This window comes from Oncorhynchus clarkii, unplaced genomic scaffold (genome assembly GCF_045791955.1).
Source record: "Oncorhynchus clarkii lewisi isolate Uvic-CL-2024 unplaced genomic scaffold, UVic_Ocla_1.0 unplaced_contig_2974_pilon_pilon, whole genome shotgun sequence".
Classification (NCBI taxonomy): domain Eukaryota; kingdom Metazoa; phylum Chordata; class Actinopteri; order Salmoniformes; family Salmonidae; genus Oncorhynchus; species Oncorhynchus clarkii.
This window is the reverse complement of record NW_027257939.1, coordinates 232,022-259,840: the sequence shown is the minus strand read 5'-3', so window position 1 is coordinate 259,840 and position 27,819 is coordinate 232,022. Positions and strand designations below refer to the sequence as shown.

The following is a 27,819-nucleotide window of genomic DNA, read 5'->3' as shown; positions in this document are numbered from 1 at the left end:
TGTGTCTGAACAGTCCAATCTGATTCCTGACCATGTGACTTGTGTCTGAACAGTCCAATCTGATTCCTGACCATGTGACTTGTGTCTGAACAGTCCAATCTGATTCCTGACCATGTGACTTGTGTCTGAACAGTCCAATCTGATTCCTGACCATGTGACTTGTGTCTGAACAGTCCAATCTGATTCCTGACCATGTGACTTGTGTCTGAACAGTCCAATCTGATTCCTGACCATGTGACTTGTGTCTGAACAGTCCAATCTGATTCCTGACCATGTGACTTGTGTCTGAACAGTCCAATCTGATTCCTGACCATGTGACTTGTGTCTGAACAGTCCAATCTGATTCCTGACCATGTGACTTGTCTGAACAGTCCAATCTGATTCCTGACCATGTGACTTGTGTCTGAACAGTCCAATCTGATTCCTGACCATGTGACTTGTGTCTGAACGGTCCAATCTGATTCCTGACCATGTGACTTGTGTCTGAACAGTCCAATCTGATTCCTGACCATGTGACTTGTGTCTGAACAGTCCAATCTGATTCCTGACCATGTGACTTGTGTCTGAACAGTCCAATCTGATTTATTTGCCCTCGTGGTTATTTGGCATATATTGTTGTTGCTAGCTATTCTGTTGACAGTTTTGACAAGAACATGTGGTAGCTAACTAGCTTGTTAATTGTTAACAAATCAGTCAATGTGCTATGAAAGCTAACAGCTACCTAGCTAGATAGTTGACTGCTATGGCTAGCCAAAAAGGACTCGTTTTAAAAGTTATATTGTCCCTCTGGCTTTAAAATTGTTCTTACACTATGATTTCGAACATTCAATGCAACTGGGGAAACGTCCATGGCAGCCATTGTTGTCACCTTAGCTTGCTACATAACCTCTGAGTGAAAGGAATCACGAGCACCACCCCCAATCAGCCTACACTGCTGCTCACACACCCGTCATTACTATGACAACTAGAGTAACCATGCCAGCAAATGACTGCTGTCTGAACACACACATCTGATTTGGTCACATGTAACTTGGGTAGACGAGAGGGATGGGTAGACGAGGGGGATGGGTAGACGAGAGAGATGGGTAGACGAGGGGGATGGGTAGACGAGAGAGAAGGGTAGACGAGAGATGGGTAGACGAGAGGGAAGGGTAGACGAGAGAGAAGGGTAGACGAGAGGGAAGGGTAGACGAGAGGGATGGGTAGACGAGGGGGATGGGTAGACGAGAGAGAAGGGTAGACGAGGGGGAAGGGTAGACGAGAGAGATGGGTAGACGAGGGGGATGGGTAGACGAGGGGGATGGGTAGACGAGAGAGAAGGGTAGACGAGGGGGATGGGTAGACGAGAGAGAAGGGTAGACGAGGGGGAAGGGTAGACGAGAGAGATGGGTAGACGAGGGGGATGGGTAGACGAGAGAGAAGGGTAGACGAGGGGGAAGGGTAGACGAGAGGGATGGGTAGACGAGAGAGAAGGGTAGACGAGGGGGAAGGGTAGACGAGGGGGATGGGTAGACGAGAGAGAAGGGTAGACGAGGGGGAAGGGTAGACGAGGGGGATGGGTAGACGAGAGAGATGGGTAGACGAGAGGGATGGGTAGACGAGGGGGATGGGTAGACGAGAGGGATGGGTAGACGAGGGGGATGGGTAGACGAGGGGGATGGGTAGACGAGAGAGATGGGTAGACGAGGGGGATGGGTAGACGAGGGGGATGGGTAGACGAGAGAGATGGGTAGACGAGAGGGAAGGGTAAAAGTGAAGAGAGACAGTGCCCTTCAGAAAGTATTCATAGCCCTTGGGCCTTCCGCATTTTGTTGTGTTACAGCCTCAATTCACAATGGATTACATAGATTTTTTGGCCAATTTATTGAAAAATAAATCCAGAACTATCTCATTTACATAAGTATTCACACCCCGAGTGAACTCCTTATAGAATAACCTTTGGCAACAATTACATCTGTGAGTCTTTCTGGGTGAGTCTGTGAGAGCTTTCTGCAACATTTGCAAATTAATCTTTAAAAAAGTATTCAAGTTCTGTCAAATTGGTTGTTGATCATTATGATCTTTCCATAGATTTTGTTTTATTATAATTTTTGTTTAAATATATTTTAACCCCTTTTTCCTCCCCAATTTCGATCTTGTCTCTTCACTGCATCTCTCCAACGGGCTGGTGAGGCAAAAGTCGAAACATGACCCGCCAAACCGCGCTTCTTAACCTCTCTAGGGTATGTGGGACGCTAGCGTCCCATCTGGCCAACATCCAGTGAGGTTGCAGAGCGCCAAATTCAATTACAGAAATGCTCATTATACAAATTCAGAAAACAAAACATATTTTACATAGGTTTAAAGATGAACTTCTTGTTAAACCAACCACAGTGTCATATTTATAAAATGCTTTTCGGCGAAAGCATACCTAGCCCAGAACATACCTAGCCCAGAACATAGCCCAGTTGACAAATTATTACAAACAGTAACCAGCCAAGCAGAAGCGTTACAAAACTCAGAAATAGAGATAAAATGAATCCCTTACCTTGATGATCTTCATATGGTGGCACCCAGAAGACATTCATTTACTCAATAAATGTTCCTTTTGTTCGATGAAGTCTCTTTATATCCAAAAACCTCAGTTTTGTTAGCGCGTTTTCTTCAGTAATCCACAGGCTCAAACTCAAAACCATCAGACAAAAAATCCTAATTGTATCCGTAAAGTTAATAGAAACATGTAAAACAATGTTTATATTCTACCTCATTTGTTTTTTTAGCCTAAATGATCTATAATATTTCAACCGGACAATAACGTTGTCAATTTAAAAGGTAAACAAGAAATGCACATGCGCCTGAATAAACTCTGCGTCACGTTTGGGTCCACTCGTTCAGACTGGTCTTACTCCCTCATTTATAAGAATACAAGCCTGAAATGATTTCTAAAGACTGTTGACATCTAGTGGAAGGCATAGGAACTGCAAATGGAGGCCTATATCAATGGATACTGTAATGGCATTGAATAGAAAAAAAGAAAAAAAAAAAAAGAAAAAAAAACTACTTCCTGAATGGATTTTTCTCCGGTTTTCGCTAAATCAGTTATGTTATACTCACAGACACTATTTTTAGAGTGTTTTCTATCCAAATCTACCAGTTATATGCATATCATATCCTCTGGGCCAGAGTAACAGGCCGTTAAATTTGGGCATGCTTTTCATCAAAAATTCCGAATGCTGCCCCCTAGAGAGGTGAACACCCGCCCACTTACCCAGAAGCCAGCCAATGATGTCGGAAAAAACAACGCTCAACTGATGACCGAGGTTAACCTGCAGGCGCCCGGCCCGCCACAAGGAGTCGCTAGAGCGTGATGAGCCAAATACAGACCCCCCCTGGCCAAACCCTCCCCTAACCCGGACGACGCTGGGCCAATCACCCATTGGGACTCCCGGTCACGGGATCGAAACCCAGGCTGAAGTAGCACTGCGATGTGGTGTATTAGACCGCTGCACCACTCAGCTTGCCATAGATTTTCAAGTTGATTTAAGTAAACACTGCAACTCGTCCACTCAAGACCATTCCAGTGTATATCTGGCCTTGTGTTTTAGGTTACTGTCCTGCTGAAAGGTGAATGTATCTCCCAGTGTCAGGTGGAAATCAGACTGAACCAGGTTTTCCTCTAGGATTTTACCTGTGCTTAGCTCCATTCTGTTTATTTTTATCCTGAAAACTCCCCCGTCCTTAACTATGACAAGCATACCCATAACATGATGCAGCCGTCACTATGCCTGATAATATGGAGAGTGGTACTCAGTAATATGTTGTATTGGATTTGCCCCAAATATAACACTTTGTATTCAGGACAAAAAGTGAATTGCTTTGCCACAGTTTTACTTCAGTGCCTTGATGCAAACAGGAGGCATATTTTGGAATATTTGTATTCTGTACAGGCTTCCTTTTCACTCTGTCAATTAGGTTAGTATTGTGGATTAACTACAATGTTGTAGATCCGTCCTCAGTTTTCTCCTATCCTGATACCTCCTGATACCTCCTGTGCCTCGACCTGTTGCTTCGGTCTGTTGTTTCCAAAGGTTTACTATATTTCTTAAAAATGTTGTGTTTGTGTCAACACCTGCTACCAACTAGCCAGCTAGATAGGGTTGCAATGATGCCAGCTTCACCTGGAATAGCTAACAAATGTTTCCAGGGTTGTAGAAGCTGTGTTAAATACGATCTTGATCTTGACAATATTGACAATCCAGAGTTTCAATCTAGCAATAGTTAGCCAGCGGAGGATTACACGAATGAGGTAGCAATGCTTAGCAAGCAAATCTCAATTCTGCTCAAACTTCTGGGCAAAACGCCAACTGGACCTGTCTCATTCTCAACTCCTATGGCAGGACGCTGCTCGGGCCTGATGAATGTATCCCCGCCTTGTCATATGTCCCTATCCGAATGGCCTGTGCTGCCTGGAACTTGCCAGCCAAGGAAGGCGTCTCCACCTGCTCCTCCTCCTCCATCCTGTATTGAAGTAGACGGAGAACAGCAAGAATAATGTTCCAATCAGCGCTGGTCCCATGTCACAAGTCGTGGAGACCGAAGGCAGCAGCATGATGTTAAGTGGACGGGAGTGACTGCGAGAGGTTCAGAGCAGATTGACATAAGGAATAGCTTTCGCTGCAATGCGCCTTCATTGATGGTGTGACTGTGTCTGCAACGGCAGTACTCCAGCAGCGGCTTCGTCGTCAAGTTCGTCTCCTTTCTCCGGATCTGACAGGGCACCGCCTGCTGTGGAAGGACCTGCTGCTATCCTGCTTCTCGTAGACCTGTGAAAGGTTCAACGAATTGTGTGACGGGTAGGAATGGGCATATTTCTCCATTCCCTTCTCCAGCTGTTGTATCTCAATGGTGAGAAATGGAGCAAAAACGTCCAGGAGCCCAAGGATAAGCTGCTCGCACATTTTTTAAACCAGCATCGGGAAATTGAGTCTAGCATAGTTCATGTGTGATTCAATGACATTATGAAGGGCAGCTCAGAACAGCTGAAAATGATTTTAAAGAACTGATTGGGTCTCTACTTGACACCAACAAACACCCCATTATATCTGTCCCTCTGACCTCCCTAAATGGTGTCATTGAACGGTTTAACAGACTTTTATCCCTCAATAACTACCTACCAGACAATTGCAGCTCTGTGGGTGGAACATTTATTAACAATTTTGAAACCTTCTGGAAACAAAACATGTTTTATAAGGAGGATGAGATCCACCCAAATCATTTACATTCCTATATCCTTTCACATTTTTTTTAAACAGAAATATCTAATTTAGATAAATATTAAGACCCTTTGCTATGAGACTCGAAATGTAGCTCAGGTGCATCCTGTTTCCATTGATTGTCCTTGAGATGTTTCCACAACTTGATTGGAGTCCACCTGTGGTACATTTAATTGATTGGACCTGATTTGGAAAGGCACACACCTGTCTATATCAGGTCCCACAGTTGACAGTCCATGTTAGAGTAAAAACCAAGCCATGAGGTCGAAGGAATTGTCTGTAGAGCTCAGAGACAGGATTGTGTCGAGGCAAAGATCTGAGGAAGGGTACCAAAAAATATCTGCAGCATTGAAGCTCCCCAAGAACACAGTGGCCTCCGTCATTCTTAAGTGGAAGAAGTTTGGAACCACCAAGACTCTTCCTAGAGCTGGCCCCCCGGCCAACTGAGCAATCAGGGGAGAAGGGCCTTGGTCAGGGAGGTGACCAAGAACACGATGGTCACTCTGACAGAGCTCCAGAGTTCCTCTGTGGAGATGGGAGAACCTTCCAAAAGGACAACCATCTCTGCAGCACTCCACCAATCAGGCCTTTGTGGTAGAAGTGAAAGGCACATGACAGCTTGTTTGGAGTTTGCCAAAAAAGCACCTAAAGACTCTAATAGAAGGAATGTAGAAACAAGATTCTCTGGTCTTATGAAACCAAGATTGAACTCTTTAGCCTGAATGCCAATCGTCACGTCTGGAGGAAACCTGCACCATCCCTATACTGAAGCATGGTGGTGGCAGCATCATGCTGTGGGGATGTTTTTCAGCAGCAGGGACTGAGAGACTAGTCAGGATCGAGGCAAAGATGAACGAAGCAAAGTACAGAGAGATCCTTGATGAAAACCTGCTTCAGAGCGCTCAAGAACTTTGACTGGTTCACCTTCTAATAGGACAACGACCCTAACCACACAGCCAAGACAACGCAGGAGTGGATTCAGGACAAGTCTCTGAATGTCCTTGAGTGGCCCAGCCAGAGCCCGGACTTGAGCCCGATCTAGCATCTCTGTTACCAACCATTAGTGAACCTTGGAAAAAATTGTGTTTGACCAGATACAATGCCATTTTACAGTAAACAAATTGACAACAGTCTTTCAGCATGATTATAGGGAAGGACATTCAACAAGCACAACAAGCACATGACTGATGATTGGCTCAGAGAAATTGATGATAAAAAGTAGCTGCTGCCTTGGCAGGAACTAATGGGGATCCGTAATAAACCCCAGGAAGAGTAGCTGCTGCCTTGGCAGGAACTAATGGGGATCCATAATAAACCCCAGGAAGAGTAGCTGCTGCCTTGGCAGGAACTAATGGGGATCCATAATAAACCCGAGGAAGAGTAGCTGCTGCCTTGGCAGGAACTAATGGGGATCCATAATAAACCCCAGGAAGAGTAGCTGCTGCCTTGGCAGGAACTAATGGGGATCCATAGTAAACCCCAGGAAGAGTAACTGCTGCCTTGGCAGGAACTAATGGGGATCCATAATAAACCCCAGGAAGAGTAGCTGCTGCCTTGGCAGGAACTAATGGGGATCCATAATAAACCCCAGGAAGAGTAGCTGCTGCCTTGGCAGGAACTAATGGGGATCCATAATAAACCCGAGGAAGAGTAGCTGCTGCCTTGGCAGGAACTAATGGGGATCCATAATAAACCCCAGGAAGAGTAGCTGCTGCCTTGGCAGGAACTAATGGGGATCCATAGTAAACCCCAGGAAGAGTAACTGTTGCCTTGGCAGGAACTAATGGGGATCCATAATAAACCCCAGGAAGAGTAGCTGCTGCCTTGGCAGGAACTAATGGGGATCCATAATAAACCCCAGGAAGAGTAGCTTCTGCCTTGGCAGGAACTAATGGGGATCCATAATAAACCCCAGGAAGAGTAGCTGCTGCCTTGGCAGGAACTATTGGGGATCCATAATAAACCCCAGGAAGAGTAGCTGCTGCCTTGGCAGGAACTATTGGGGATCCATAATAAACCCCAGGAAGAGTAGTTGCTGCCTTGGCAGGAACTATTGGGGGTCCATAATAAACCCCAGGAAGAGTAGCTGCTGCCTTGGCAGGAGCGAATGGGGATCCATAATAAACCCCAGGAAGAGTAGCTGCTGCCTTGGCAGGAACTATTGGGGATCCATAATAAACCCCAGGAAGAGTATCTGCTGCCTTGGCAGGAACTATTGGGGATCCATAGTAAACCCCAGGAAGAGTAGCTGCTGCCTTGGCAGGAACTATTGGGGATCCATAATAAACCCCAGGAAGAGTAGCTGCTGCCTTGGCAGGAACTATTGGGGGTCCATAATAAACCCCAGGAAGAGTAGCTGCTGCCTTGGCAGGAACTATTGGGGATCCATAATAAACCCCAGGAAAAGTAGCTGCTGCCTTGGCAGGAACTATTGGGGATCCATAATAAACCCCAGGAAGAGTAGCTGCTGCCTTGGCAGGAACTATTGGGGATCCATAATAAACCCCAGGAAGAGTAGCTGCTGCCTTGGCAGGAACTATTGGGGATCCATAATAAACCCCAGGAAGAGTAGCTGCTGCCTTGGCAGGAGCGAATGGGGATCCATAATAAACCCCATATTTATTTATAAAAAATAAAAAATTGTAACCTTTATTTAACTAGGTAAGTCAGTTAAAACAAATTCTTATTTACAATGACAGCCTCGGAACAGTGGGTAAATAACTAATACAAATATAATTATTAAACTATTTTTTTAAGTAAATATTGGCCTCATGGTGAAACCCTTATTGACTGAAGACATTTCAGCTTTTCATTTAAATTAAATGTTGAAAAACATACCAGTGGCCAGTGACCAAAAAAATCGTACGTTTTCTGATTTTTAAATGAATGTTGTAACACACCTCAAAATATGTCCTTTTGGCAACGGACATGCTGTCAGTATAGTGATGTAGGTCTTTACAGGCAACGGACATGCTGTCAGTATAGTGATGTAGGTCTTTACAGGCAACGGACATGCTGTCAGTATAGTGATGTAGGTCTTTACAGGCAACGGACATGCTGTCAGTATAGTGATGTAGGTCTTTACAGGCAACGGACATGCTGTCAGTATAGTGATGTAGGTCTTTACAGGCAACGGACATGCTGTCAGTATAGTGATGTAGGTCTTTACAGGCAACGGACATGCTGTCAGTATAGTGATGTAGGTCTTTACAGGCAACGGACATGCTGTCAGTATAGTGATGTAGGTCTTTACAGGCAACGGACATGCTGTCAGTATACATGCTGTCAGTATAGTGATGTAGGTCTTTACAAAAACATGAAATTCTTAAATGCATCGTAATCCATGTTTCCCCCATGGTGATGTGTAGGCTCAGTGTTTCCCTATTGTTCACACCACAGCTGGTAGAAGAAACGTCTCCAGTCCCACAAAATGGTGTTTATCTCCCTACCAGACACCCTGCTGATAGACTACCAGTCCAGTCTGTCTCAGGAGGACGACCGCTGTTCTAACATGTAGCTGTTTTTATCTCCCTACCAGACACCCTGCTGATAGACTACCAGTTCACCTTCAGTCTGTCTCAGGAGGACGACCGCTACTACACCGCCATCAACTTTGTAGCCACACCCGAGGAGGTAGGACCACACCCACACTGCTGGGGTCAGGGGTCAGGCCACGGCTGAGGAGGTAGGACCACACCCACAATGCTGGGGTCAGAGGTCAGGGGTCAGACCACGCCCGAGGAGGTAGGACCACACCCACCCTGCTGGGGTCAGAGGTCAGGGGTCAGGCAACGGCCGAGGAGGTAGGACCACACCATACTGCTGGGGTCAGGGGTAGTAGGTCAGCAGTTAGGCCACGCCCATGGAGGTTGAGTTTAAACATACTTTTTGTACAGTTGGAAGTTTACATACACCTTAGCCAAATACATTTAAACTCAGTTTTACACAATTCCTGACATTTAATCCGAGTAAAAATTCCCTGTCTTAGTCCAGTTAGGATCACCACTTTATTTTAAGAATGTGAAATGTCAAAATAATAGTAGAGAGAATGATTTATTTCAGCTTTTATTTCTTTCATCACATTCCCAGTGGGTCAGAAGTTTACATACACTCAATTAGTATTTGGTAGCATTGCTTTAAATTGTTTAACTTGAGTCAGTCGTTTCGGGTAGCCTTCCACAAGCTTCCCACAATAAGTTGGGATAATTATGGCCCATTCCTCCTGACAGCGCTGGTGTAACTGAGTCAGGTTTGTAGGTCTCCTTTCTCGCACACGCTTTTTCAGTTCTGCCCACAAATGTTCTATAGAATTGAGGTCGGGGCTTTGTGATGGCCACTCCAATACCTTGACTTTGTTGTCCTTAAGCCATTTTGACATAACTTTGGAAGTATGCTTGGGGTCATTGTCCATTTGGAAGACCCATTTGCGACCAAGCTTTAACTTCCTGACTGATGTCTTGAGATGTTCCTTCAATATATCCACATAATTTTCCATGCTGCCATCTATTTTGTGAAGTGCACGAGTCCCTCCTGCAACAAAGCACCACCACAACATGATGCTGCCACCCCCGTGCTTCACGGTTGGGATGGTGTTCTTCGGCTCGCAAGCCTCCCCCTTTTTCCTCTAAACATAATGACGGTTTTGGAGCAGTGGCTTCTTCCTTGCGAGCTGCCTTTCAGGTTATGTCGATATAGGACTCGTTTTTTACTGTGGATAGAGATACTTTTGTACCTGTTTCCTCCAGCATCTTTACAAGGTCCTTTGCTGTTCTGGGATTGATTTGCACTTTTCTCACCAAAGTACGTTCATCTCCTTCCTGAGCGGTATGACGGCTGCGTGGTCCCATGGTTTTTATACTTGCGTACTATTGTTTGTACAGATGAACATGGTACCTTCAGGCGTTTGGAAATTGCTCCCAATGATGAACCAGACTTGTGGAGGTCTACAATTTTTTTTCTGAGGTTTTGGCTGATTTCTTTTGATTTTCCCATGATGTCAAGCAGAGACACTCAGTTTGAAGGTAGGCCTTGAAATACATCCACAGGTACACCTCCAGTTGACTCAAATAATGTCAATTAGCCTATCAGAAGCTTTTAAAATCATGACATCATTTTCTGGAATTTTCCAAGCTGTTTAAAGGCACAGTCAACTTAGTGTATGTAAACTTCTGACCCACTTGAATTGTAATACAGTGAATTATAAGTGAAATAATCTGTCTGTAAACTATTGTAGAAAAATTACTTGTGTCAAGCACAAAGTAGATGTCCTAACCGACTTGCCAAAACTATAGTTTGTTAACAAGAAATTTGTGGAGTGGTTGAAAATGACTCCAGCCATAGTGTATGTAAACTTCCGACCTCAACTGTTTCAGGAAACTGTATGCCGCACGTCACTAACTCACAGGCGCGCCATTTGAACAGAAACTTTGAAATTAGTGGAATGAAATTAGTGGAATGAGTGGAATTAGAGAATGACAACTAAGGAGATGGAGAAAATTCTACCTTTTGATTGCAAATATGCTGACAAAGTCAAAGAAGAGATTTCCAGTAGGTACCAAAAATCTCAAAGGTTGATCAACTTTCAAAGCAGAATTACTTGTTTCCTCAACTGTAGTGTATGATATACCATTTTGTACCTCTGAGTCTCTACTTTTATCCAATGTAAAAAACACCATTGCTACATAAGACAAATCGAGCCGGTTGGTCACGTATGTAGTATCCTTATGCCACAGCTTTGTTGAATACTCTTTTCTGATTGGCTAGAAGGGCATTCTAGAATGGACATTAAAACCAACAGTTGGGAAATATATCTGGCCACCTTGCAATCATGATGCAATATGCGCCTACACATGCAAATTGTACTTGCTACAAAGTTACAAAAACCTAAACCACCAACCACACCACAAGTGAAATTGGATACATTGTACACGCGCTAGCATTGATTTGTTTATGCAGAGATCTTTTTTTGGGAGCATCTGGTGCCCTAACGTGGTGAGTGATGAACATGAATTTATCTGGTACCCTCCGTTGCTAAAGCTGTCCAAATCCTCCCACATTTGTCTAGTTTCACCAGCTGTTTTCAGCAACAGGTTGAATTAGGAATGTCATATTGGCAGGTTTGCAAACAACAAACTATTTAGCTAGCTTCTAACCTAGTTTTTGATATGCAATGCGATCTCCTTGTAATGAACAGTCAGTGTTGATGAATGTCCTGACGAGAAGGATTTTCTAGGTATGCCAGGCAAAATTGGGCATTATCAGCTCATTGTTATACTGTAGATATCCAAATGAATGTCAATAGAAAACAGCTACTTTGCGGAGGTCGTGACTGATGTTAGCCGTAGCTAGCTGACTGGCTAGCTACCAAACATGGGATAAAAACGTTGCCAGCGAGCAACGGAATATACAGAACCAACAAATCCAACAGACCAAAAGATGGGAAAGAATGAACTTATTAATATATATTTTTATAATTTTTTAAATGACCGGTAAATGTGTACTTAGTGTTGTTTTCTTTGGAAACTGTGGAATAAGCGGGATAAACACTTCTGTTCTGTACATTACCTTTGTCGTGTCTTTGGTTATGCCAGATTAAGTGATATGACATGCTATTCTATAAAATAATTTCTCTGTAATTAATATCACCTGATTGAGCTAATCATGTAAATATAATTAACTAGAGAGTCGGGCACCACGAAATAATATTTATAGAGCTGTTATCTTCCGAATAAACTCTTAAAGACCTAGTACTATTTTACATCAATAGCAGTCAATATTAATCGTCACCTTAATTCAGTCTCATCTGAAAGTTGTAAATTCTTGGTTATCTTCACGAACCCTGGCTAACAATTTGAATCAGCAATACAAAATTGGGTTTAATCATGTATTTACTAAATACCTAACTAATCACACAGAATTACACATACAAATAATTAAATCATAACTTGAGTACAAATTAGGTCATAAAGGAAAACGTCCCTAGTGGGCGGAACAGATATGACAGCTGGTTACACAAAAGAAAAGGGGCTGGGTTTGAGTGAAAGAGTGGGAAGACTGAGGAACAAAGGGTGAAGCTGTGCTATCGTAAATACAGTATCTTATGCATTCAGTTTGGAAAAGGAAAATGCAATAAATATTTACTCTGAGCTGCGCTTCAGTAGGTTGGTGGTAGATGGAAGGCCGTGTTGCCAAACCGAGTCCTTTGTCCTTTAAAGAATGTCTCTGCTGGTAAATTGGATGTTGTAGTAACGTTGTTTTGTGGTAGACGGGTTACTCTGTCTGTTCCTTCCTAACCCTTCCTAACCCTCGTTTGCAGCTGCTGTTGCTAACTCAACGGCTAGGAGGTATCACTTCTGTAGTGAATAAGAGTTCAAAGTTCATACCATTCGCAACCAAAGCTCACGCTGATGTTGGCTTCGTTCTGTAGTTATTATCTGAACCATTCTGACATTGGACCGTCGTCCTCACATCCTCGGAACAGGAGGTTACATTTTCGGCTTATATAGTGGAGGGAGAAAAGGGGTGTGTTTCATAGTTTACAACCCATGTCTCTTCACGTGGGCGGGCCACTGAGTCGGGCCTAATTCACTCATGAAAACCCAATTCTCACATTTTAGAAGCTAAAATCACATTTCATCCCATCACGAATAATTTCATATTCAAACATTTAAATTGAACAACAATTCCATGTGAATCCGATAACTCTGATGAGTAGACTTTCCACTGTAGAGTTTATGTCATCTTATCATTGATGAGAATGTCTCAGATGACAACCGAACTGACATCATATTCATTAAGTACCACCGCATATGTTCAATTGTTCGGATTACCAGAATATAGTTCATTTCCCCCCACATTCTGATGTTCCCAGAATCTCTATGTTAACCAAGGGGTTTTCAAATGTAACCTCAGTAGGGTAGAGAGAGGAAAAAAGGGGGCGAAGAGGTATTTATGACTGTCATAAACCTATCCCCCAGGCCAACGTCATGACACCTTGGAGAAAAGAGGGAAAAGTCTACACACACTTCCAGTCAAAATGTATTTTAATATTGCTTGAGCTTTCGGTCTGTCGACCTTCATCAGAGCATATATTCTCCACAAACAATAGTGGGACGGATAAGGCCACACAGCGAGGTAATTGCAGACACCTGGTACCTAAAGTACCAACAAGTCTGGCTGCGTCATTTATTATTTACCAAGGTAATGTATACCACAGGTATGACAAAACATTTATTTTTACTCTCTAATTGCTCTCCTAATTACATTGGTAAGCAGCTTATAATAGCAGTAAGGCACCTCGGTGAGTGGAAAATGTTCACACCCCTTGACTTTTTCCAGATTTTGTTCTGTTACAGCCTTATTCTAAAATGGATTTTTTTTTTTAAAAAACAGGTTTTTAGAAATGTTTGCAAATGTATAAAATACAGAAATACTATTTAAATAAGTATTCAGACCCTTTGCTATGAGACTCGAAATTGAGCTCAGGTGGATCCTGTTTCCATTGATCATCCTTAAGATGTTTTTACAATTGATTGGAGTCCACCTGTGGTAAATTAAATTGATTGGACATGATTTGGAAAGGCACACATCTGTCTATATAAGGTCCCACAGTTGACAGTGCCTGTCAGATCACCCTGACAGGATTGTGTCGAAGCACAGATCTGACGAAGGGTACCAAAAAATGTCTGCCGCATTGAATGTCCCCAAGAACACAGTGGCCTCCATCATTCTTAAATGTAAGAAGTTTGGAACCACAAAGACTCTTCCTGGAGATGGAGAATGACCTTGGTCAGGGAGATGACCAAGAACCCAATGGTCACTCTAGCTCCAGAGTTCCTCTGTGGAGATGGGAGAACCTTCCAGAAGGACAACCATCTCTGCAGCACTCCACCAATCAGGTCTTTATGGTAGAAGTAAAAAGGCACATGACAGCTTGTTTGGAGTCTGCCAAAAAGCACCTAAAGACTCTCAGACCAATCAGGCATTTATGGAGAGTGGCCATTAAGGAAGCAACTCCTCAGTAAAAGGCACATGACAACTCGCTTGGAGTTGGCCTAAAGGCACTAAAACAACCACATTTAAAACACAAGGACAATATTACACAGATAAGCTAACAGTTACAGAAATCAGGAATGCAGATGGAGTCTATCTATCTGAGCTACTGTGTCCCACACACAGTTATGTTGGGCAAAACTGACCAAAACAAATATGTTTTTCTGACTATTTAAGGAAATACAGACATGCACCCCATTACTACAAGACAAAACAGTTCATTCAAACCTGATGGTCTTGTATCGTGATTTTACTTTCATTAATCTGATGACTGTTATTTATTTAATCCACTAACTAGGTTTAATTGTTATCCGATTTAAATTATGTGTCATGTAACAATGAACTCATTAGGAATTTGGGGCACCACGGGAAGAGGTTGTTTAAAGATTTACCATCTCCTGAATTAAACTCCTAGAAGGTATATATCTATTTCATCTATAAACATTAATCTTATAAATCATTACCTCGTATCATTATCATTATTCTGAACAGTCGTAACCTTCTTGGATCTGCAAATAACCCAGCCTTACTTATCATTCAGTACCACACCAATTGGTTGAATTATTTATTTACTAGCCATTAAAATGATAAAACAGGTGATTTGAGACTCGTAGTAGGATGGGATGGTTTGCAGCTTAGTATGATGGTCCCAATTCGATTAGCTTTTTCTCGATATCTGACTTAGGACAGCTAATCAGCATTGATTGTCTGGCCTACACCTCGTGATGATTATTCAGGGTTCAGGATCCAGACCACTTTACACGCACAGCAGCAACCTGGCAATATTCTGGTCTGATATGTTAATTCTTAGCAAGTCCTTTTAAGCAGTCTGGTCGAAAAGGACGGTTCCATCACACTGACACGCTCTTCTGACCTCACTCGGGGCGTGGCTACTTAATGTGCAAAGAATATGAGTGATATCTTATGACTCCTAACATCACATTCCCATCTTAACAGAAATACTTTCATCATTGTTCATATCACATAGACAACTTGACAGATAAAGGGGTATCCTTTCCCAGTGACAGTATTTCATCCATACACTTTTTAATGACATCACAAAATAAGAAACAATATGACATTAGTTTTCTACATCTCCCCACTGAACATTCCCCAAATTCTTTATGTTAGAATTTTTGTTCCATTATCCTCTTTTTTGGATGTTAAAGGTTTGGCTGGGCAACAGTCTGGAGACAAAATACATTCTTTTAGTCCAATATTGGAGGGTAGAGAGATAATGGAGGGTAGAGAGATAATGGAGGGTAGAGAGATAATGGAGGGTAGAGAGATATTGGAGGGTAGAGAGATATTGGAGGGTAGAGAGAGAAAGTTTCCCCCTCTAGAGATTTACTGCAGGGTGTGAATGGTGACCATCCAGAAGCTCCCCCTCTCCTCTCTACAGTAACACATAACACATTGTCCTATCCTCTCCTCCTCATCATCATCATCATCATCATCAGATTAGAATAGATGTATTGACATGTACAGTAACACATTGTCCTATCCTCTCCTCATCATCATCATCATCATCAGACTGTAGAATAGATGTATTGACATGTACAGTAACACATTGTCCTATCCTCTCCTCCTCCTCATCAGACTAGAATAGATGTATTGACATGTACAGTAACACATTGTCCTATCCTCTCCTCCTCCTCATCAGACTAGAATAGATGTAGTGACATGTACAGTAACACATTGTCCTATCCTCTCCTCCTCCTCATCAGACTAGAGTAGATGTATTGACATGTACAGTAACACATTGTCCTCTCCTCCTCCTCATCAGACTAGAATAGATGTATTGACATGTACAGTAACACATTGTCCTATCCTCTCCTCTTCCTCTCTTCCGCAGCAGAATCGTGATCTGGTTGTGTTCATCAACGCCTCCAAGAACTTCAACCTCAACATCACCTGGGCCGCCAGCTTCACAGGTAACACCTTAACATACCTTCACAGGTAACACCTTAACACACCTTCACAGGTAACACCTTAACACACCTTCACAGGTAACACCTTAACACACCTTCACAGGTAACACCTTAACATACCTTCACAGGTAACACCTTAACACACCTTCACAGGTAACACCTTAACATACCTTCACAGGTAACACCTTAACACACCTTCACAGGTAACACCTTAACACACCTTCACAGGTAACACCTTAACACACCTTCACAGGTAACACTCCTTTTTCGCTCTATAGTTAAAAAAAACGTGTCGTATGTTCACACTGTTTTCAATCTCACCCCTTGGAGCCAGTATGAGAGAACATACTTGAACTAAATCTCGTCTATCACCCTCTCCCTCAGTAGGTACCCAAACGGGCGAGGAGATCCCCATTGTCTCCAGGAGTAACATCAAGGAGTTTAAAGACAGTTTCTCCAATGAGAACTTTGACTTCCGCAACAACCCAAACATCACCTTCTTCGTCTATGTCAGCAACTTCACCTGGCCCATCAAGATACAAGTAGGTTACATGAGATATGAGACGCACATACACACACAAACACACACACATGCACGTAAACACACACATGCACATGCATGCACACACACATGCGCACACCTCATCTCATCTGTCCATCAAAGATGATTCCGACAATGCTTCTGTTGTGGATGGGGGTAGGGGTTGGGTTGGGATGGGAGGTAGGGGATGGAATGGGAGGTAGGGGATGGAATGGGAGGTAGGGGATGGAATGGGAGGTGGGGGTTGGAATGGGAGGTAGGGGATGGAATGGGAGGTAGGGGATGGAATGGGAGGTAGGGGTTGGAATGGGAGGTAGGGGTTGGAATGGGAGGTAGGGGGTGGAATGGGAGGTAGAGGATGGAATGGGAGGTAGGGGTTGGGATGGAATGGGAAGTAGAAGATGGAATGGGAGGTAGGGGATGGAATGGGAGGTAGGGGATGGAATGGGAGATAGGGGTTGGGATGGAATGGGAAGTAGAAGATGGAATGGGAGGTATTGGTTGGGATGGAATGGGAGGTAGAAGATGGAATGGGAGGTAGGGGTTGGGATGGAATGGGAGGTAGAAGATGGAATGGGAGGTAGAGGATGGAATGGGAGGTAAGGGATGGAATGGGAGGTAGGGGATGGAATGGGAGGTATATGATGGAATGGGAGGTAGGGGATGGAATAGGAGGTAGAGGATTGAATGGGAGGTAGGGGATGGAATGGAATTTAGGGGTTGGAATGGGAGGTAGGGGTTGGAATGGGAGGTAGGGGATGGAATGGGAGGTAGGGGATGGAATGGGAGGTAAAGGATGGAATGGGAGATAGGGGTTGGGATGGAATGGGAAGTAGAAGATGGAATGGGAGGTATTGGTTGGAATGGAATGGGAGGTAGAAGATGGAATGGGAGGTAGGGGTTGGGATGGGATGGAATGGAATGGGAGGTAGAGGATGGAATGGGAGGTAGGGGATGGAATGGGAGGTAAGGGATGGAATGGGAGGTAGAGGATGGAATGGGAGGTAGGGGATGGAATAGGAGGTAGAGGATTGAATGGGCGGTAGGGGTTGGAATGGGAGGTAGGGGTTGGAATGGGAGGTAGGGGTTGGAATGGGAGGTAGGGGTTGGAATGGGAGGTAGGGGTTGGGATGGAATGAGGTAGGGGTTGGTATGGAATGGGAAGTAGAAGATGGAATGGGAGGTATTGGTTGGGATGGAATGGGAGGTAGAAGATGGAATGGGAGGTAGGGGTTGGGATGGAATGGGAGGTAAAGGATGGATCGGGAGGTAGAGGATGAAATGGGAGGTAGGGGATGGAATGGGAGGTAGAGGATGGAATGGGAGGTAGGGGATGGAATAGGAGGTAGAGGATTGAATGTGAGGTAGGGGGTGGAATGGGAGGTAGGGGATGGAATGGGAGGTAGGGGTTGGGATGGAATGGGAGGTAGGGGTTGGGATGGAATGGGAAGTAGAAGATGGAATGGGAGGTAGGGGATAGAATGGGAGGTAGGGGTTGGGATGGAATGGGAGGTAGAAGATGGAATGGGAGGTAGGGATTAGGATGGAATGGGAGGTAGAAGATGGAATGGGAGGTAGAGGATGGAATGGGAGGTAGAGGATGGAATCGAAGGTAGGGGATGGAATGGAAGGTAGGGCTTGGAATGGGAGGTAGGGGATGGAATGGGAGGTAGGGGTTGGGATAGAATGGGATGTAGGGGATGGAAAGGGAGGTAGGTGTTGGGTTGGGATGGGATAGAATGGGAGGTAGGGGTTGGAATGGGGGGTAGGGGTTGGAATGGGAGGTAGAGGATGGAATGGTTGGTAAAGGATGGAATGGGAGGTAAAGAATGGAATGGGAGGTAGAAAATGGAATGGGAGGTCGAGGATGGAATGGGAGGTTGAGGTTGGAATGGGAGGTCGAGGATGGAATGGGAGGTAGAAAATGGAATGGTAGGTAGGGGTTGGAATGGTAGGTAGGGGTTGGAATGGGAGGTTGAGGATGGAATGGGAGGTAGAGGATGGAATGAGAGGTAGGGGATGGAATGGGAGGTAGGGGTTTGGAAGGAAGCGGATGCAATGGGAGGTAGGGGATGGAATGGAATGGGAGGTAGGGGTTGGAATGGGAGGTAGAGGATAGAATGGGAGGTAGAGGATAGAATGGGAGGTAGAGGATGGAATGGGAGGTAGAGGATGGAATGGGAGGTAGAGGATGGAATTGGAGTTAGAGGATGGAATGGGAGGTAGAGGATGGAATGGGAGGTAGGGGATGGAATGGGAGGTAGGGGTTGGGATAGAATGGGAGGTAGAGGATGGAATGGGAGGTAGAGGATGGAATGTGAGGTAGGGAATGGAATGGGAGGTAGGGGATGAAATGGGAGGTAGGGGTTGGGATGGAATGGGACGTAGAAGATGGAATGGGAGGTAGGGGATAGAATGGGAGGTAGGGGTTGGGATGGAATGGGAAGTAGAAGATGGAATGGGAGGTAGGGGTTAGGATGGAATGGGAGGTAGAAGATGGAATGGGAGGTAGAGGATGGAATCGGAGGTAGAGGATGGAATGGGAGGTAGGGGATGGAATGGAAGGTAGGGGATGGAATAGGAGGTAGGGGATGGAGTGGGAGGTAGGGGATGGAATGGGAGGTAGGGGTTGGAATGGGAGGTAGGGGATGGAATGGGAGGTAGGGGATGGAATGGGAGGTAGTGGTTGGAATGGGAGGTAGGGGTTGGAATGGGAGGTAGGGGATGGAATGGGAGGTAGGGGATGGAATGGGAGGTAGGGTTGGGATAGAATGGGATGTAGGGGATGGAATGGGAGGTAGGGGTTGGGTTGGGATGGGATGGAATGGGAGGTAGGGGTTGGAATGGGAGGTAGAGGATAGAATGGGAGGTAAAGAATGGAATGGGAGGTAGAAGATGGAATGGGAGGTAGAGGATGGAATCGAAGGTAGGGGATGGAATGGAAGGTAGGGGATGGAATGGAAGGTAGGGCTTGGAATGGGAGGTAGGGGATGGAATGGGAGGTAGGGGTTGGAATGGGGGGTAGGGGTTGGAATGGGAGGTAGAGGATGGAATGGGAGGTAAAGGATGGAATGGGAGGTAAAGAATGGAATGGGAGGTAGAAAATGGAATGGGAGGTCGAGGATGGAATGGGAGGTTGAGGTTGGAATGGGAGGTCGAGGATGGAATGGGAGGTAGAAAATGGAATGGTAGGTAGGGGTTGGAATGGTAGGTAGGGGTTGGAATGGGAGGTTGAGGATGGAATGGGAGGTAGAGGATGGAATGGGAGGTAGGGGATGGAATGGGAGGTAGGGGTTTGGATGGGAGCGGATGGAATGGGAGGTAGGGGATGGGATGGAATGGAATGGGAGGTAGGGGTTGGAATGGGAGGTAGAGGATAGAATGGGAGGTAGAGGATAGAATGGGAGGTAGAGGATGGAATGGGAGGTAGAGGATGGAATGGGAGGTAGAGGATGGAATTGGAGTTAGAGGATGGAATGGGAGGTAGAGGATGGAATGGGAGGTAGGGGATGGAATGGGAGGTAGGGGTTGGGATAGAATGGGAGGTAGAGGATGGAATGGGAGGTAGAGGATGGAATGTGAGGTAGGGAATGGAATGGGAGGTAGGGGATGAAATGGGAGGTAGGGGTTGGAATGGAATGGGAAGTAGAAGATGGAATGGGAGGTAGGGGATAGAATGGGAGGTAGGGGTTGGGATGGAATGGGAAGTAGAAGATGGAATGGGAGGTAGGGGTTAGGATGGAATGGGAGGTAGAAGATGGAATGGGAGATAGAGGATGGAATCGGAGGTAGAGGATGGAATGGGAGGTAGGGGATGGAATGGAAGGTAGGGGATGGAATAGGAGGTAGAGGATGGAGTGGGAGGTAGGGGATGGAGTGGGAGGTAGGGGATGGAATGGGAGGTAGGGGTTGGAATGGGAGGTAGGGGATGGAATGGGAGGTAGGGGATGGAATGGGAGGTAGTGGTTGGAATGGGAGGTAGGGGTTGGAATGGGAGGTAGGGGATGGAATGGGAGGTAGGGGATGGAATGGGAGGTAGGGGTTGGGATAGAATGGGATGTAGGGGATGGAATGGGAGGTAGGGGTTGGGTTGGGATGGGATGGAATGGGAGGTAGGGGTTGGAATGGGAGGTAGAGGATAGAATGGGAGGTAAAGAATGGAATGGGAGGTAGAAAATGCAATGGGAGTAGAGGATGGGATGGGAGAGAGGGGATGGAATGGTAGGTAGGGGATGGAATGGGAGGTAGAGGATAGAATGGGAGGTCGAGGATGGAATGGGAGGTAAATGTTGGGATGGGAGGTAGAGAATGGAATGGGAGGTAGGGGATGGAATGGGAGGTAGGGGTTGGGATGGAATGGAATGGGAGGTAGAGGATGGAATGGGAGGTAGGGGATGGAATAGGAGGTAGAGGATTGAATGGGAGGTAGGGGTTGGAATGGGAGGTAGGGGTTGGAATGGGAGGTAGGGTTTGGAATGGGAGGTAGGGGTTGGAATGGGAGGTAGGGGATGGGATGGGAGGTAGGGGTTGGGATGGAATGGGAGGTAGGGGTTGGGATGGAATGGGAGGTAGGGGTTGGGATGGAATGGGAAGCAGAAGTTGGAATGGGAGGTATTGGTTGGGATGGAATGGGAGGTAGAAGATGGAATGGGAGGTAGGGGTTGGGATGGAATGGGAGGTAGAGGATGAATCGGGAGGTAGAGGATGGAATGGGAGGTAGGGGATGGAATGGGAGGTAGGGTTTGGGATGGGATGGAATGGAATGGGAGGTAGGGGTTGGAATGGGAGGTAGAGGATAGAATGGGAGGTAGAGGATAGAATGGGAGGCAGAGGATAGAATTGGAGGTAGAGGATAGCATGGGAGGTAGAGGATGGAATGGGAGGTATGGGATGGAATGGGAGGTAGGGGTTGGGATAGAATGGGAGGTAGAGGATGGAATGGAGGTAGAGGATTAAGTGGGAGGTAGAGGATGGGATGGAATGGGAGGTAGGGGATGGAATGGGAGGTAGGGGTTGGGATGGAATGGGAGGTAGGGGATGGAATGGGAGGTAGGGGTTGGGATTGGATGGAATGGAATGGGAGGTAGAGGATGGAATGGGAGGTAGGGGATGGAATGGGAGGTAAGGGATGGAATGGGAGGTAGAGGATGGAATGGGAGGTAGGGGATGGAATAGGAGGTAGAGGATTGAATGGGAGGTAGGGGTTGGAATGGGAGGTAGGGGTTGGAATGGGAGGTAGGGCATGGAATGGGAGGTAGGGGTTTGGATGGAATGGGGGGTAGGGGTTGGGATGGAATGGGAAGTAGAAGATGGAATGGGAGGTATTGGTTGGGATGGAATGGGAGGTAGAAGATGGAATGGGAGGTAGGGGTTGGGATGGAATGGGAGGTAGAGGATGGATCGGGAGTTAGAGGATGGAATGGGAGGTAGGGGATGGAATGGGAGGTAGAGGATGGAATGGGAGGTAGTAAATGGAATGGGAGTAGAGGATGGGATGGGCGAGAGGGGATGGAATGGTAGGTAGGGGGTGGAATGGGAGGTAGAGGATAGAATGGGAGGTCGAGGATGGAATGGGAGGTAAAGACTGGAATGGGAGGTAGAGGATGGAATGGGAGGTAGGGGATGGAATGGGAGGTAGGGGTTGGGATGAGATGGAATGGAATGGGAGGTAGGGGTTGGAATGGGAGGTAGAGGATAGAATGGGAGGTAGGGGATGGAATAGGAGGTAGAGGATTGAATGTGAGGTAGGGGATGGAATGGGAGGTAGGGGATGGAATGGGAGGTAGGGGTTGGGATGGAATGGGAGGTAGGGGTTGGGATGGAATGGGAAGTAGAAGATGGAATGGTAGGTAGGGGATAGAATGGGAGGTAGGGGTTGGGATGGAATGGGAAGTAGAAGATGGAATGGGAGGTAGAAGATGGAATTGGAGGTAGAGGATGGAATGGGAGGTAGAGGATGGAATGGGAGGTAGAGGATGGAATCGAAGGTAGGGGATGGAATGGAAGGTAGGGCTTGGAATGGGAGGTAGGGGATGGAATGGGAGGTAGGGGTTGGGATAGAATGGGATGTAGGGGATGGAAAGGGAGGTAGGTGTTGGGTTGGGATGGGATAGAATGGGAGGTAGGGGTTGGAATGGGGGGTAGGGGTTGGAATGGGAGGTAGAGGATGGAATGGGAGGTAAAGGATGGAATGGGAGGTAAAGAATGGAATGGGAGGTAGAAAATGGAATGGGAGGTCGAGGATGGAATGGGAGGTTGAGGTTGGAATGGGAGGTCGAGGATGGAATGGGAGGTAGAAAATGGAATGGTAGGTAGGGGTTGGAATGGTAGGTAGTGGTTGGAATGGGAGGTCGAGGATGGAATGGGAGGTAGAGGATGGAATGGGAGGTAGGGGATGGAATGGGAGGTAGGGGTTTGGATGGGAGCGGATGGAATGGGAGGTAGGGGTTGGGATGGGATGGAATGGAATGGAATGGGAGGTAGGGGTTGGGATAGAATGGGAGTTAGAGGATGGAATGGGAGGTAGAGGATGGAATGTGAGGTAGGGAATGGAATGGGAGGTAGGGGATGGAATGGGAGGTAGAGGATAGAATGGGAGGCAGAGGATAGCATGGGAGGTAGAGGATAGCATGGGAGGTAGAGGATGGAATGGGAGGTATGGGATGGAATGGGAGGTAGGGGTTGGGATAGAATGGGAGGTAGAGGATGGAATGGAGGTAGAGGATTAAGTGGGAGGTAGAGGATGAGATGGAATGGGAGGTAGGGGATGGAATGGGAGGTAGGGGTTGGGATGGAATGGGAGGTAGGGGATGGAATGGGAGGTAGGGGTTGGGATTGGATGGAATGGAATGGGAGGTAGAGGATGGAATGGGAGGTAGGGGATGGAATGGGAGGTAAGGGATGGAATGGGAGGTAGAGGATGGAATGGGAGGTAGGGGATGGAATAGGAGGTAGAGGATTGAATGGGAGGTAGGGGTTGGAATGGGAGGTAGGGGTTGGAATGGGAGGTAGGGGTTTGGATGGAATGGGGGGTAGGGGTTGGGTTGGAATGGGAAGTAGAAGATGGAATGGGAGGTATTGGTTGGGATGGAATGGGAGGTAGAAGATGGAATGGGAGGTAGGGGTTGGGATGGAATGGGAGGTAGAGGATGGAATGGGAGTTAGGGGATGGAATGGGAGGTAGAGGATGGAATGGGAGGTAGTAAATGGAATGGGAGTAGAGGATGGGATGGGCGAGAGGGGTTGGAATGGGAGGTAGAGGATAGAATGGGTGGTCGAGGATGGAATGGGAGGTAAAGACTGGAATGGGAGGTATATATTGGGATGGGAGGTAGAGGATGGAATGGGAGGTAGGGGATGGAATGGGAGGTAGGGGTTGGGATGAGATGGAATGGAATGGGAGGTAGGGGTTGGAATGGGAGGTAGAGGATAGAATGGGAGGTAGGGGATGGAATAGGAGGTAGAGGATGGAATAGGAGGTAGAGGATTGAATGTGAGGTAGGGGATGGAATGGGAGGTAGGGGTTGGGATGGAATGGGAGGTAGGGGTTGGGATGGAATGGGAAGTAGAAGATGGAATGGGAGGTAGGGGATAGAATGGGAGGTAGGGGTTGGGATGGAATGGGAAGTAGAAGATGGAATGGGAGGTAGAAGATGGAATGGGAGGTAGAGGATGGAATGGGAGGTAGAGGATGGAATGGGAGGTAGAGGATGGAATGGGAGGTAGGGGTTGGGATAGAATGGGATGTAGGGGATGGAAAGGGAGGTAGGTGTTGGGTTGGGATGGGATAGAATGGGAGGTAGGGGTTGGAATGGGGGGTAGGGGTTGGAATGGGAGGTAGAGGATGGAATGGGAGGTAAAGGATGGAATGGGAGGTAAAGAATGGAATGGGAGGTAGAAAATGGAATGGGAGGTCGAGGATGGAATGGGAGGTTGAGGTTGGAATGGGAGGTCGAGGATGGAATGGGAGGTAGAAAATGGAATGGTAGGTAGGGGTTGGAATGGTAGGTAGTGGTTGGAATGGGAGGTCGAGGATGGAATGGGAGGTAGAGGATGGAATGGGAGGTAGAGGATGGAATGGGAGGTAGAGGATGGAATGGGAGGTAGAGGATGGAATGGGAGGTAGGGGATGGAATGGGAGGTAGGGGTTATGATAGAATGGGAGGTAGAGGATGGAATGGGAGGTAGAGGATGGAATGTGAGGTAGGGAATGGAATGGGAGGTAGGGGATGGAATGGGAGGTAGGGGTTGGGATGGAATGGGAAGTAGAAGATTGAATGGGAGGTAGGGGTTGGGATGGAATGGGAAGTAGAAGATGGAATGGGAGGTAGGGGTTAGGATGGAATGGGAGGTAGAAGATGGAATGGGAGGTAGAGGATGGAATCGGAGGTAGAGGATGGAATGGGAGGTAGGGGATGGAATGGAAGGTAGGGGATGGAATAGGAGGTAGAGGATGGAGTGGGAGGTAGGGGATGGAGTGGGAGGTAGGGGATGGAATGGGAGGTAGGGGTTGGAATGGGAGGTAGGGGATGGAATGGGAGGTAGGGGATGGAATGGGAGGTAGTGGTTGGAATGGGAGGTAGTGGTTGGAATGGGAGGTAGGGGTTGGAATGGGAGGTAGGGGATGGAATGGGAGGTAGGGGATGGAATGGGAGGTAGGGGTTGGGATAGAATGGGATGTAGGGGATGGAATGAGAGGTAGGGGTTGGGTTGGGATGGGATGGAATGGGAGGTAGGGGTTGGAATGGGAGGTAGAGGATAGAATGGGAGGTAAAGAATGGAATGGGAGGTAGAAAATGCAATGGGAGTAGAGGATGGGATGGGAGAGAGGGGATGGAATGGTAGGTAGGGGATGGAATGGGAGGTAGAGGATAGAATGGGAGGTCGAGGATGGAATGGGAGGTAAAGAATGGAATGGGAGGTAAATGTTGGGATGGGAGGTAGAGAATGGAATGGGAGGTAGGGGATGGAATGGGAGGTAGAGGTTGGGATGGGATGGAATGGAATGGGAGGTAGAGGATGGAATGGGAGGTAGGGGATGGAATAGGAGGTAGAGGATTGAATGGGAGGTAGGGGTTGGAATGGGAAGTAGGGGTTGGAATGGGAGGTAGGGGATGGGATGGGAGGTAGGGGTTGGGATGGAATGGGAGGTAGGGGTTGGGATGGAATGGGAAGCAGAAGGTGGAATGGGAGGTATTGGTTGGGATGGAATGGGAGGTAGAAGATGGAATGGGAGGTAGGGGTTGGGATGGAATGGGAGGTAGAGGATGAATCGGGAGGTAGAGGATAGAATGGGAGGTAGGGGATGGAATGGGAGGTATGGGTTGGGATGGAATGGAATGGGAGGTAGGGGTTGGGATAGAATGGGACTGAGGGGTTGGGATAGAAGGGGAGGTAGAGGATGGAATGGAGGTAGAGGATGGAATGGGAGGTAGAGGATGGAATGGGAGGTAGGGGATGGAATGGGAGGTAGGGGTTGGGATGGAATGGGAGGTAGGGGTTGGGATGGAATGGGAAGTAGAAGATGGAATGGGAGGTAGGGGATAGAATGGGAGGTAGGGGTTGGGATGGAATGGGAAGTAGAAGATTGAATGGGAGGTAGGGGTTAGGATGGAATGGGAGGTAGAAGATGGAATGGGAGGTAGAGGATGGAATCGGAGGTAGAGGATGGAATGGGAGGTAGGGGATGGAATGGAAGGTAGGGGATGGAATAGGAGGTAGAGGATGGAGTGGGAGGTAGGGGATGGTGTGGGAGGTAGGGGATAGAATGGGAGGTAGTGGTTGGAATGGGAGGTAGGGGTTGGAATTGGAGGTAGGGGATGGAATGGGAGGTAGGGGATGGAATGGGAGGTAGGGGTTGGGATAGAATGGGATGTAGGGGATGGAATGGGAGGTATGGGTTGGGTTGGGATGGGATGGAATGGGAGGTTGGGGTTGGAATGGGAGGTAGAGGATAGAATGGGAGGTAAAGAATGGAATGGGAGGTAGAAAATGCAATGGGAGTAGAGGATGGGATGGGAGAGAGGGGATGGAATGGTAGGTAGGGGATGGAATGGGAGGTAGAGAATAGAATGGGAGGTCGAGGATGGAATGGGAGGTAAAGAATGGAATGGGAGGTAAATGTTGGGATGGGAGGTAGAGAATGGAATAGGAGGTAGCGGATTGAATGGGAGGTAGGGGTTGGAATGGGAGGTAGGGGTTGGAATGGGAGGTAGGGGTTGGAATGGGAGGTAGGGGTTGGAATGGGAGGTAGGGGATGGGATGGGAGGTAGGGGTTGGGATGGAATGGGAGGTAGGGGTTGGGATGGAATGGGAAGCAGAAGATGGAATGGGAGGTATTGGTTGGGATGGAATGGGAGGTAGAAGATGGAATGGGAGGTAGGGGTTGGGATGGAATGGGAGGTAGAGGATGAATCGGGAGGTAGAGGATGGAATGGGAGGTAGGGGATGGAATGGGAGGTAGGGGTTGGGATGGAATGGAATGGGAGGTAGGGGTTGGGATAGAATGGGACTGAGGGGTTGGGATAGAAGGGGAGGTAGAGGATGGAATGGAGGTAGAGGATGGAATGGGAGGTAGAGGTTGGGATGGAATGGGAGGTAGGGGTTGGGATGGAATGGGAAGTAGAAGATGGAATGGGAGGTAGGGGATAGAATGGGAGGTAGGGGTTGGGATGGAATGGGAAGTAGAAGATTGAATGGGAGGTAGGGGTTAGGATGGAATGGGAGGTAGAAGATGGAATGGGAGGTAGAGGATGGAATCGGAGGTAGTGGATGGAATGGAAGGTAGGGGATGGAATGGGAGGTAGAGGATGGAATGGGGGGTAGGGGATGGAATAGGAGGTAGAGGATGGAGTGGGAGGTAGGGGTTGGAATGGGAGGTAGGGGTTGGAATGGGAGGTAGGGGTTGGAATGGGAGGTAGGGGTTTGGATGGAATGGGGGGTAGGGGTTGGGATGGAATGGGAAGTAGAAGATGGAATGGGAGGTATTGGTTGGGATGGAATGGGAGGTAGAAGATGGAATGGGAGGTAGGGGTTGGGATGGAAT

The 27,819-nt window shown here is 47.0% G+C and overlaps 1 protein-coding gene across 4 annotated transcripts in view; it reads left to right on the top strand.

The window, feature by feature from the left end:
- LOC139394117 (attractin-like) overlaps window positions 1-27,819 on the top strand; it is a 252,717-nt gene that overhangs the window by 111,490 nt on the left and 113,408 nt on the right. For 3 of the 4 annotated variants that reach the window (XM_071142145.1, XM_071142147.1, XM_071142148.1), the window contains exons 22-24: window positions 8,791-8,885; window positions 16,159-16,237; window positions 16,619-16,776. In XM_071142145.1, coding sequence (XP_070998246.1) covers window positions 8,791-8,885; window positions 16,159-16,237; window positions 16,619-16,776 — 332 coding nt within the window. The remainder of the gene's footprint in view (window positions 1-8,790; window positions 8,886-16,158; window positions 16,238-16,618; window positions 16,777-27,819) is intronic. The other variant, XM_071142146.1, reaches the window with a different exon arrangement.